This window comes from Drosophila miranda, chromosome 2 (genome assembly GCF_003369915.1).
Source record: "Drosophila miranda strain MSH22 chromosome 2, D.miranda_PacBio2.1, whole genome shotgun sequence".
NCBI classification, from domain to species: domain Eukaryota; kingdom Metazoa; phylum Arthropoda; class Insecta; order Diptera; family Drosophilidae; genus Drosophila; species Drosophila miranda.
This window is the reverse complement of record NC_046675.1, coordinates 15,939,871-15,951,648: the sequence shown is the minus strand read 5'-3', so window position 1 is coordinate 15,951,648 and position 11,778 is coordinate 15,939,871. Positions and strand designations below refer to the sequence as shown.

General features: G+C 45.4%; 3 protein-coding genes across 4 annotated transcripts; 1 reads left to right on the top strand and 2 right to left on the bottom strand.

Annotated features, from left to right (window-relative positions):
- Positions 1-463: 463 nt before the first annotated feature.
- On the bottom strand, positions 464-4,476 carry LOC108157353 (protein strawberry notch-like). Of its 2 annotated transcripts, none has more exons than XM_017289373.2 (4): positions 4,310-4,476; positions 2,365-4,239; positions 1,160-2,309; positions 464-1,100 (listed from the first exon to the last, which is right to left on the bottom strand). In XM_017289373.2, the coding sequence occupies exons 1-4, from the start codon at positions 4,311-4,313 to the stop codon at positions 539-541; spliced, it is 3,591 nt and encodes a 1,196-aa protein (XP_017144862.1). In that variant the 5' UTR covers positions 4,314-4,476; the 3' UTR covers positions 464-538. The 2 variants fall into 2 exon arrangements, with proteins under 2 accessions (XP_017144862.1, XP_017144863.1); XM_017289374.2 differs by having other exon boundaries at positions 2,365-4,236.
- A 526-nt stretch (positions 4,477-5,002) lies between these two features.
- LOC108154286 (uncharacterized protein CG13380-like) lies at positions 5,003-5,864 on the top strand. Its single transcript, XM_017284536.2, has 3 exons — positions 5,003-5,198; positions 5,261-5,571; positions 5,633-5,864. Exons 1-3 carry the CDS (start codon positions 5,195-5,197, stop codon positions 5,762-5,764), a joined length of 447 nt encoding a protein of 148 aa, XP_017140025.1. The 5' UTR covers positions 5,003-5,194; the 3' UTR covers positions 5,765-5,864.
- A 3,334-nt stretch (positions 5,865-9,198) lies between these two features.
- On the bottom strand, positions 9,199-9,970 carry LOC108154475. The gene is made up of 2 exons (XM_017284749.2): positions 9,655-9,970; positions 9,199-9,595 (listed from the first exon to the last, which is right to left on the bottom strand). The coding sequence occupies exons 1-2, from the start codon at positions 9,742-9,744 to the stop codon at positions 9,260-9,262; spliced, it is 426 nt and encodes a 141-aa protein (XP_017140238.1). The 5' UTR covers positions 9,745-9,970; the 3' UTR covers positions 9,199-9,259.
- Positions 9,971-11,778: the final 1,808 nt, after the last annotated feature.

Below are 11,778 nucleotides of genomic sequence, written 5' to 3'. Positions count from 1 at the left end.
CTATGTCTGTTTCTACGATCGATGTAATTTGGGAGCATTAATTTTATGTGCGAATGGAAACAGGTTGGAATCTGGATCCGTGACCATGAGCATTACATATGACTCAATTTTGAATTTGAGCGCATGACAGTATCCATAGCACCAATCAGTACTTTTGGATGAGTGTAATATAATCGTACTCGATTGCAAGAGGAAGAAACAAAGCGGATGTAAATGCTTAACGTTGCCAATTTCTCTGTGAGTGTCAATTACCTACCGGCGCGATTGTCTCCGTTCCAATTGTGATTGTTGTTTTCGTTCATCTCGTGCCTCTTGTGATTAAAATTCACGCAATTACGACATGCTCACACTCACATTATCGTTATCGTGTTGCTGTTCTTTGTGCTCTACCAAGTCGAATTCCCAGTTAAAAAACTTTTAACCCACTAAATATACAACAAAAATTGCATTAAAACTGGTCGAGCCGTTTTGGAAGAGTTCAAACACAAACAAGTCTTTTATATAATGGTTCTAAGATCATATTGTTTACATATACTAATCACTCTTTCGTGGATTCTAATACTTCAACTTTACAAACATTTGAAGACAAATCACTGTAGATTATCTTGAAGACGGAATTCGGCACCACAATACCCACAATATTCTGACCTACATCAGTTTTTGCACTAATCATCTGGATCCTGTACCTGTTCTTCTCAAAGATATTAGTAATGCGGTTCCAAAAGGGCAGCACACGCCCCGAGAGCACATTATAGGTGCGTATACGCTTGCCGTCCATACAGTCATCGGGAAAGTGACACGTGCGATTCCAAAAGATATGGGAACAGGTGTTTAGACACACATCATACTGTTCCTGCCAATATTTCTGGGCCGTTTTCAACTTGACCCTTAAAAAGCGCGAGGCAATGGACTTGAGGTTTTCGATGCGCACTTGACGTCCGATATGGGGTCGGTAGATCTCCATTTGGATGTCTTTGAGGCATATGGCAAACTGGGCACTCGACTTGGCTACCAGGCATAAGATAACTACCCTTTTGTCCCGTTTCTTCTTTTTCAATTGATAGAAGCCTTCGTAGCGCTTACGTGCTCTTTTGCGGTAACTACGAGGAAAACGTGTTACCAGTTTTGCGACTGAGACAAAGTAAAAAGCAAAACTTACATGGTCATAGCCGTATTAAATGTCATGCCACGTTCCACCTGCAACGTGTGCAGCTGTGTGGTTTCCGAGCCATTGGTGAACATCCTTGTAAATTGTATCTCCCTAACGGACTTTACGCTAACTTCGTGGGCCGTCAGGTCGAGGATTCCAATGTTAAAGCGACCCGATCGCTTCATTTGCGCAATACCCCCGTACATGTTGTCGATAAAGAACTTGAATATGAAATTCTGAATCTCCACGCAACACCCGCGCAATCTGTTGATGAATCTATCAACGTTCGAGGAGTCCTTGGCGACGCTATAAATCTCGACGCCGTTCTCTCCTGTCTCCACATTGAGCACGCCCACATCGCCAAGGGCCACTTCGCAGTCGGCCAGAAAGTCCCCCTTGTACGTGTCTGGTATCTCAGAGGGATCGATGCTTCTCTGGCCTGCCATCTGTTGGATCACATGGTAGAGGCTGCTGGGTCCATGGATGTTGTTAATATTGATCTGTTCAAGATCTGAGTCATCGGTGGACAGGGTATTGTCCTTGATCCAAGCACCCAGAGCCTTCAATCGAGCGGCGACGGTGGTGGCCATGCGTCGTTCGCCTACCAGGTCCGCGACAACAAACACATATTCCGGGGTGTTGACCTGATTGGAGCGATGCGTGCGACCCAATTGTTGAATAGCCAGGTCCAAGCTCGACGGAAGCTCCAAGATGATGTGCACACGCTGGCGCTGATTGGCCACAGTCTTGTCGCTGTGCAGAGAGATGCCCATGGCGGTGGTCTCCGAAATGATGGCCACCTTCTTGCTGTCCGCCATAAAACTTTGATGCTCCATGAAGTTGACGTGGTCCCGATGGGCCACGCTACTACAGCGCGGCATATACTGGTAGACCTGCTTAATAGAAACGATTCCTCCCCGTCTTGTGGTTATCTCGGCCACCGCTTTGTGGCCGCCTAGTCTTGCTTTAAGCTTGTCCATCGTATTGGCAGGCAGCCGGCGACCTAAGAAATCAATCTTGCACAGCATCTGGTATCGCATGTAGATACAACATCCCACATCGTAATCGGTGATGTCTCCGGAAGTGTCCTTTTCTTTGCTTTGCTTGGACCGCAGATAGTCGTGCAAGTGAACCAGGATGCGCTCCTGCATGGGTTTATCTATATGAAAGAATAGATACAAGTATGATCGAAGATCCAACAAATACACTCTTACCACTGTCGGCCTTTTCCATGTCGGTCTCATCGGATTCAACGTATTCGGCATCCTCATCGGAGTTCAGCCTGTGTCTCTTTGATTGCGATGTGTTTATGACCGCCATGTTGATCAGACGATTAAAATCCTTGAGTTTGGGCGCCGGAAAGTATTTCTCTACAAACAATCTCATAATCACCTTCAAAGTGGATACAGGCTCTTTAAGCTTGCCTTTGTGGCCCTTCAAGTATTCGATAGTCCACGACTCTTCTGTGGATTGAAGGTTAATGACCACCGCCTTACCTTGGTCGAGGGCGTGACGAGCCAGATTCAGGGCATTTTCCACCTTGCCGGCGAGGCACAAGAATCGAAAGAACTGTTGATGCGAGGACCAGTACTCGTCCCAGATCTTCTGCTGCGTGTAGGGCTCGACGTGTAACAGGCGGCAGGCTGCTTGCCACTTCATGTTGATCTCGGCCCAGAGTTTGGCTGCATGATCGTACGTCTTGCAGAACTCCCTCGTCATGGCAACCTCTTCGATGCGGACGCCGACCTTCTTGAAGCTCAGCTGTCGAGCTATGTAGGTGCCTCGCAGCTTCATGTCCATGCACAACATCTTCATGCTGGCTGGGTTTCGATTTTGCATCTCATTCGCAAAGCTATCGAATTTCAAATAGGCCGTTCCGGGGCCCCACAGGCCCAGACGCGTCATAAAGGTCATTTTTCTGGGATCGCTGGGCTCCGTGGCCAAGACATAAACCATCCGAGCATTGGGGAGTTGCTTCTGCAGCTTCAGCAACACGCTGACATTATCCCGAGTGAGGTTCCTGGCGTTGTCGCACTCGTCGAAGACGATGACCCCGTCAAAGCCCTTGCCCAGCCAGCTGGAAACCTGTTGAAAACGGTTATCGTACTTCCCATCGAGCTTCTCCGACATCGCCAACAGAGAGGTGTACGTGCAGAAGACGATGCCTGCTTTGAACTTGTCGTTCTCCTCGGAGCTTATACGCCAGAAATTCAATGTGTCCAAGACCACCACTTTGATCTTCTCGCACTCGCACTTGCTCCCGCGAATGTCTTTCAGATCACGCTCCACATCGCACTTGAGTACATTCGAGACGGAGACCCAAAGTGCCCGCTGGCGGCCCTTCAAGAAATTGTCATATATGATCCCAGCTATGATCCGGCCCTTTCCCACGCCAGGTCCATCGCCCAGAAGGAAGCCAGCCCGCTCCCCACAGGGTAGAACCCGCTCATGGGTCTGGCAGGCATGGACCACCGCCTCCAGTTGCTGGGTACTCAGGCAGCCCGGGGAGGATCCGGGCAGTTTCAGATCGTAGCTGATGTCGGGCAGTGACACCGATGAAAGAATGGTCTTCTCAACCAGTGCCATTGCCGAATGTGGCTCGGGAAGCTGGAGCTTGCTGGGCTCGTACATAACGAAGGACTCGGCCACCCGATTCTCCTCATAGTCGACCTTCTCATCCTGTAGGGACTGATTCGGCGCCAGAGCATCGCCGACTTGAGGTTCCGAATGGACTATGTGCATTAGATTATAGGGCTTTTCATCTTCCATTACAGCTCTGATTTCCTCAAACGTGAAGCTCTCCCTCTCCTGTGGTCCGGCGGTAACCCCACCCACTGTGGCTGTACCTTTTCTCGATGGAAGAATTGTGAACTCTTTTATCAGCCCGTCTGCTCCCGTGATTACGGAGAGTGGTATCTCCTTGCCAAAGTCATTCGTCACAGCGGCAATTCTGGTCTTCGGGGCACAGTGGCCTTGCGAGTCAAGAGTGGGCTTATAATTGGCTCCCGATTGCATTGGTTTCGATGACGTCATGCTTGGCGGACAGCGTCCTGGTTCCTCCCCATTGTCTGATTTCTGATCAGTTCCTTCTGATTCGGAAATTGTAAGAATTATTAGCTGCACTTATCACATTATTTTCTTGCAGCCAGAAAAACTTACCCATTTTGCTTCAGATTTTACACGATGTAGCTATGTTCAGTAATAAGAACCAACAATAACCAACTAATAATAGATTTTAGTCGGCCCACTTGTCACAATCTCCGGTTTTTAGCCCAAATTAAGCCTTATGCTTTTAATTTTTTGTCAAATAACGCCGATCAACCAGTGCTGTAAAGAGCATCAACATCACCTATCGATTGCGAAATATCGCCATTAAAAAATTTAATACCAAATCTAGTTGAATATTAGCACTAACCATACAGTATAAAGATGTGCCAGTTCATATCACGAAATCGTCTTTTGATGAAGTGACCTACCGCCACAAAATAAATGAAGAATGGGCAGGGGTTGGGGGTATGGTACACTAGGGCGCGGGAAATAAAATAAAAGCTGTTACTTGTTTGATTTATACCACAAAATATAAAATATTACAATAATATAATTACACATTTATTTCCTTTTTTTAAACAGGTTGATTAGAAATTATAAAAATTATGCAAACGCCGTCTTATGCTAATGCAATAAATACCCTGCATAATATCTTAATGGATTCTCATTAATAACTTTGTTAAAAATATTGTTATTTAGCTGGAGCTGGATTTTGTAAAAATAATTTTAATTGATATTTAAGTGCGATATTGCGCACTCGATAGCTGACACGTATAATATTGATGCGCTTTACAACATTGGTAATCACCGTTACTTGACATAAAAAAGGAAAAATTATAAGGCGTCATATATTTTCGTGCTAGCCGCGATTTTTCTTTATTGTGGATAAACGGAGCTTATAATTGCGACAAATCAACTTAGTTCAATTAATCATTAGTTGGTGTCGCTATAGATCTAATTACTGAGCATAACAAAATCGTGCAAATCAGAAGCAAAATGGGTAAATATGTGTGTGAGAAGTGTGATAAGTGCGGCTAATAATTCTTACCATTTCGGAATCAGAGGGGACTGATCAGAATTCAATTTTCGCACGTATGAACTCAATCTACGGGAATCTTAACGGAGCATCGCCGCGCAGCGTAAAATTCCTTAAACCTAATTACCAAAAGAAACAGGTCGTCAAGAAATGCTTGTACGTGGAGGCCAACAACAATGCGGAGAAAAAAGAGGAGGATATCGGATCCGATCTGCAATCGGAGAACATTATTATTAAGACATGCATATGCAACAGTCCAGCGAAGGCCCTCGAGTGTGGTCGCTGCCACCACTACTTGCATGGACGCGTTGCCACAATATGCGAGAAGCATCCAGCTGTAAGTTCTTGCCTATATTTTCCTTTGGTTGATTATGTTCTAACACCCCATTTTCCCACAGGAAGCTTCCCTTATGGACTTTCGCCAGTGTCCCTACTGTTTGGCGAGCGCCAAAGTAATCAAGGAATCTGAAAAAACTTGGGCTCAGATCCGTCAGATTGAGGACGCCATACTATCCGATGGTGATCTGTAAGCCGAGTTTGATACTCGTCACCAGCAGAATCAATTTACATTCAAAAATGTATACCTAGCAGTCAACTTAACGTGTTGAAAATACATATGTATCCAATTAATTAATGGGTTTTTTTTTCGAAGTAGAAGTCTTTCTTTGTATTAATGTATGTAAAAAAGCATCGGACACCCACGAAATTTTTGTGGACACTTGTGGCCATAAAGGCTCAGCTGGATATATGTGAGGAGATTGAGTTTCACTGACCTGAAAGCTAATTCTACTAGCTTGTGTTAGCCACACAGAGGAAGGCCATTTAAAAACTAATCAAAGAATTTGTGAAGGCACCAAACAATTGCCTTGTTCTAGCCAGAAATATTTGAATCCGGTTCTGCAGTTCTTTGGCTTCCCTGCGTCTACAGCTGTCTCTGTTCTCCATCTTCCATAGTTTAAAAGATTATAGCCTTAGCCTATAACCACTGAACTGGCTTCTGTAAGACTTCTCCTTCATTGTCCGACTGATCCTTCCCCGCCGGTACTGATGGAAGCCAATGGAAGAGCACAAAGGCAAATATGTGAATCTAAAATAAAATTGAATTTGTGCACACTTTACGGCACTTGCGAAGACCTGCACGCACTTGGTGCAAATTAACAAAACCAGACATACAAAAAAAAAGAAGGAAAAGCTAGAAGATGAGAAGGCGTTGGAAATGTTTCACACATGTGTGCCACGCCCACCGCAGAAGGCATTCGAAATATGCCATTAAATTTAATTCAATTACGAATTTCATATGGATCGACAGTGTGCGAAAGAAGGAAGACGGAACGCGTCTCGGGGCCCCTTTCAATCGGGTTTCAATTTGCCATTAACCCATTATGGTTCAGCGGGCAATAATAAGCGACGGCATCGCCAGTCGACGGGGGGCTCGTGCCTCAGGCAGTGTCTGCATTATAACGCAGAAATATGCAATAACACATAAAAACCGAATGTACGAGTATTGCGAGTCCTGTCCTGGCAAACCAAACTATTGAATGGAAGCACTAATACACGGTCGCACGGCGCCGCACAAAGCGCTCCTTTGAGGTGGTGCTCGATGAGCGGCGTTGTCAGGATGCCGCCGCTGGGGAAATTGCCAGAATGGAGGAACACCAACAATGACAATCCTGAAAGGTGTGGCGTCCATTAAAAGCAACAAGGAAGGAGGTATGGCTGCTTGGGCACAACGAAACTTTGAATACTCTTCGATGACGGTTTTAGCCTTCATAGCAGCGGATAATGGAGAGGTTTCTAGGACTAGTAATTGTCCCATTTTCAAGTCTTACTTTTGGTCTTTCAGATTAAGGAATCATGTGAACTCTTTCATGATTGCTCTTTCAATACAACATCCTATAAAGGTAATCTAAGGTGTTCTAACTTGTTGAAAAACAATATAGGAAAATTCATAACACCCTCCATCTAGGGTATACAAAGGTATGGGGAATACGCAATGAACAGAGATGAGTGAGGCTGGGCCTGCTGGTCGTAAACACGGACAGGTGGGGGAATCGTTGGTTCTGCAGAATTTTTCAATTTTCCAGCTTTTGTGTGTCAATAAACGTTCAATTCACGAGCATCCGCAAAGTGCCTACAACTGCCAACCCACCAACACACACACACAAACACACACGCACACACCCACACAAAAAACCAAAAGCATATACGCACATGGATGCATGCATAGATGATGATGTACCAAGTTTTTTACCTCCATCGATGTTGCTTTATAATCATTCCACACACATCACCAGGAACCACCGACAATGGCAACAACAAGAGAGCAGCATCGTTAGTGGCCCATTCGCACCTCCCACTTCCCACTTTCAGGGTTTTCCATTTCTCTAGTGTGTGCAAGAGTTTTTCTTTTATTTTTTGCAATAATCTTTCCTTGGCTGCACTGCGTCATCCCTGCCACGGCTGTCAACGTGGTCTTTGATGCTTGTAGGCGTTGCTGTTCGGGCCAATAAGCTGCTTTGAGCCTTGAGCGGCTAAAACATGGCCAGTATTTCCACCATGCCGTTGTGACAACATTTTCCAATGCCTCGCACTATGAGCTGCAGCACCAGCATCAACAACAGTGCCCCAGCGTCAGTTCTGTTTCAATTTCCTCGCTGCTTTGTCAGAAACTTCAAAAGCGCTGCAAAAATTCATCAATTTCCACCTGGACACGTCTTTGTTGGCTTGTTTTTCTCCATATCCACCTGGCTATGCTGTGGTGGACAGTGTTTTAATGACGGCATTGACCGCATCTCCCTCATTGACAGCTCTGAAGGCGACATTTTAGTTAGAGAAGCCATAAAGGGGATTACCAATACATAGTAGGATTAATCAAATTCAAAGCCAAATACAATTTTGCTCCTTACACAGTACAAACATTTACCCAAGCGATAGCCGATCAGTTGAAGCAACAAATAAACTGCACATCTCTCTTAGCGAGAATTTCCAACTAAAAACTTGATAAGCGAATTTCGAAAAGTGTGCCGCACCCGCCCCCGCCGGGTCCTGGGGCAAATCGCTGCTGCTGCTGATGCTGCAACAGCCCCAAAGGACAACAAGTTCCGTGCAGGGCGGCACTCGACTTCCGCTTTGTGTAAAATATGATGGCAATATGTGGATAGTTTTTTTTTTGTTTGCCTCTTTGCTCTCTCCATCTCCATATCCATTTCCATCTATTGCTGTTGAAAGGAACACTCAGCGGAACGAGGACGACGACGACTACGACGACGACGACGACCATCCCAGGCTGGCGTATCAATCAGGATTTAACAAGCAAATTTATGCACTTGAGATACACGAGCGGACGGGCGGGCCCTGGGCCCCCGGGGGCTATGCTGCTATGTGTGCTGCTCTTCATTTTGCATTGTGTTTTGCATATTTGAATAGTTTTTATTTACTTGAACTCACAATTGCACTTTTGCCATTACTTTGGCTATTATACTGACGCTTTTACCATGTGAGCCGTCAGCAGCAAACATTGCAGTCCCGTACACTCCCATCTGCATTGGTGTGTGTGTGTGTGCGAGTATCTGTGTGCTTTCATTATTTATGCATAGGTGCTGTGCTGGGCTCTCGACTGCTGGCTGTTGGATGTTGGCTGTTGGCTGTATCTTCGCTCGGCTCAGATACTCTCAGATGCTTTACTCCTGCACTGTCTTATGGGTGCTCTCCTTTGCTTTGCATATTTTAAGGGACAACACTGTATAGCTGAGTGGGTGGGCGTGGGCTCTCACCTGTCTGAGTGGGTGTGTTAGTGCGTATTATCCTTGATGTCATTTATCCCTTTTTTACATACTAAAACAAAGGGGACCCTTCGAGTTTGAGCCATTTAAGTATTTTGTATCCCTTTTCGGTTTCTCATGTCTTCAATTGTGCAACATAGTTTCGAAAGTAGCGTAATTCCGGCACCTTCTATGGAAGCCATAAAATATACAATTCTGAAATACCAGTACCCTGCATAAGCTTTTATTTCAGGACAAGAAAGCCTAAGGTGGACCAAGATAACACATCCGCTCAGAGAGAAGATCAACGGCATTAGAAATATCTTCTTTAGATGGGAGGGGTTCTTTGTTTGAACGCCGTGTGGCCTGTGTGGCATTCTTCTGATTCTTCCGCAGAAGCTGCTTGGCTGCCGTGGACTTCGGCTTGGCCCTAGACTTCGGCTTGGCCTTGGACTTCGGTTTGGCCTTGGACTTCGATTTGGCCATGATTTTGGCCTCGTCGACTATTTCTATTTCGCTCAGCTGAGCTACCAACATACCGGCAGCAAAAGCCAAGACCGATGACCGTCCTCCAGCGAGGCGAGCCGGCACATACTTATCCTGTGGGGACGATAGTTAGATGATGAGATGGTCCCACCAAAAGGCAGCTCTTAACAAACCTCCTCGAACAGCGGGACTGAGAGCCTGCCAGGCATTGGAGGCCTCGTTGACCAATTCCATAGCTGGGACGTCTTTGTCGGCCCAGGCATTCCGGTACTCTCTCAGAAAGTTCAAATGGGTACAACGGGCTACGAACATGGTGCTGCCAGAACCCAAATCGAATGCGGAGGTGCCAAAGTGATCAAAATAAAGGAATCGGAAACTATCTATGTATACAAATCTGGTTATTTGTATATTAATTTTGCCTTTTGTTGTGTAGGTTGTGTTTGATTTTGTTTATGAAAAGTTTTGGTTCCAACTAACAGAACGATTCGAATGGCATTGATAAATGGCCTACTTCCATCGGTCAAAGGAGGCAGGTAATGCAAAGGTGCTTAAAAAATGTCTGCTGTATCTGCGAACGATTAAAATTGGAGCAAATGTAGATACATTTTGCGTTATGTAGCTGCAAAATATTGTCACAATTAAAAATGTCTCCCCAGTGGAATCTATTAAATTTCTATAAGCATTTACTTAAACCTTACACTATTCTCATAACTCAGGAGGAGACGCTCCGTGCGACAGCACCCGTTCCGTTGCCCCCGCTAATTGCATCCAGCTAGAACTTTTTTAATTAAAAGAAGCAGCAGCAGTGGCAGCAGCAAGAGCCCCTGACAAACGCCTCGCTAAAGCGCCAACAAATCTTGGTTAATGTCGGCCAGCTCGTGTCCTGGACTGAGGTTGAGGCTGAGACTGAGGCTGAGGCCACAGACCGCCATGACAAATACACAAACCATTTTGCTTTACACTTTACATTTTCTAAGCAATTTATACAACGTACCTTACCGTACGGATAGGGATGTGGGAGTGGGAGTGGGAGTGGGTGCTGCTGCACTTGACTGTTATCTTCCTTAATTGCGATTCTCGCCCGAGCCCAGGCGAAAGGTGGAAAAAAATTGTTTATTGTTGCAACGGTAGCGGCAGCAGCAGCAGCAGCAGCAATGGCAAAAAGTTAATTGAGTTTACTTTGCCCACGAGGCAAAAACGTTGACAAAGTTGTAGAAAATACAGCCCACTGTAGCCGGCTGAAGAGCAAAACTCGGTTCATTTATATGACAAAGCGATTACGACAAAAACAACAAAAACCAGGGGAGAACCGCTGCAGCGCAAATTGCAGGTTGGGCCCAGAGCCTAATGATATTGGAAATTACATTTGCCGTCGATTGTTCGATACGGTTAAGGGCAGCTGCCAATTAATTCGATTGTTGCAATCCCAGTCCCCGCACCAACCTTCGCGTAACACTTGACGTCTCGTTTGAGCAAACAAATTGCTTGCACTCTTTCCTCATCGCCCCCTAATTGGCAAATATGTATGTATGTACTTTTTTCCAGCATGTTCACTTTTATTCTGACTGTAATTTTGACTTTGACTGCATTTGGGGCTCCCCTTTTTTGGGCAGTCAATAAGCGGAAGCTAAAGGGCAAACTATTCGTTTTGGTTGAGGGTGGAAAGATAACTTTCAAGTGGTTTTTATTGGGCAAAATGCTACCAAAAGGGAAATTTGAATACCAAATCGATTTGATTTTATTTCAAACAAAACGTGTAATCCGGGCAGAGGCTTGGGTGATGCTTGGATATAATTTCTCTAATATTTTTTGGTAAATATTCATGGAATCCCACTGATTGGCTGGTAATGAAAGTTTATTAATAAACTTGGTCCTCCCTTGCCTCGAATATGCTGTGAGCCCGTACCTATCGAGGGCGCCAGTTGCAGTTTTCCTAAGGTATTCCAGGCATCAGCATCAGTAGTCAAAGGAATTTGCCCAGAAAATATATAAAATATGCATTCTAATGAAGCTTCAGCCGGGGACTGCCTGCCGGTGTCGACGGCTAAAATGAAGTCAACTTTGTAAAAAGGCAGCACCCAGGATACCATCCTGTGGTGTCTGCGGGGTTCGGTTCGATGGCGATGATGTAGGCCAAGTGGGGTTGGGCAGCGAAAGGGGCGCAGTTACTGCATATGGCCAAATTGGTTTCGATTCAATCGATTCGGTCAATGAAACAGCTTGAGAAATTCAATTAGTTGTGTGCTTCAACGGTCATGGCTATGACGTACGTGCCCCCCGCTGTATCTCCCCCACCT

Bases quoted from the DNA above. Each gene is read 5' to 3' on its own strand.
- LOC108157353 (XM_017289373.2), bottom strand. The intron at 2,310-2,364 runs GTAAGAGTGTAT...TCTTTCATATAG, and splicing joins CATGGAAAAGGCCGACAGTG to ATAAACCCATGCAGGAGCGC. The intron at 1,101-1,159 runs GTAAGTTTTGCT...TTTTCCTCGTAG, and splicing joins TTTAATACGGCTATGACCAT to TTACCGCAAAAGAGCACGTA.
- LOC108154286 (XM_017284536.2), top strand. The intron at 5,572-5,632 runs GTAAGTTCTTGC...ATTTTCCCACAG, and splicing joins TATGCGAGAAGCATCCAGCT to GAAGCTTCCCTTATGGACTT.
- LOC108154475 (XM_017284749.2), bottom strand. From the start codon at position 9,744: ATGCCTGGGCCGACAAAGACGTCCCAGCTATGGAATTGGTCAACGAGG. The intron at 9,596-9,654 runs GTTTGTTAAGAG...TCGTCCCCACAG, and splicing joins CAGTCCCGCTGTTCGAGGAG to GATAAGTATGTGCCGGCTCG.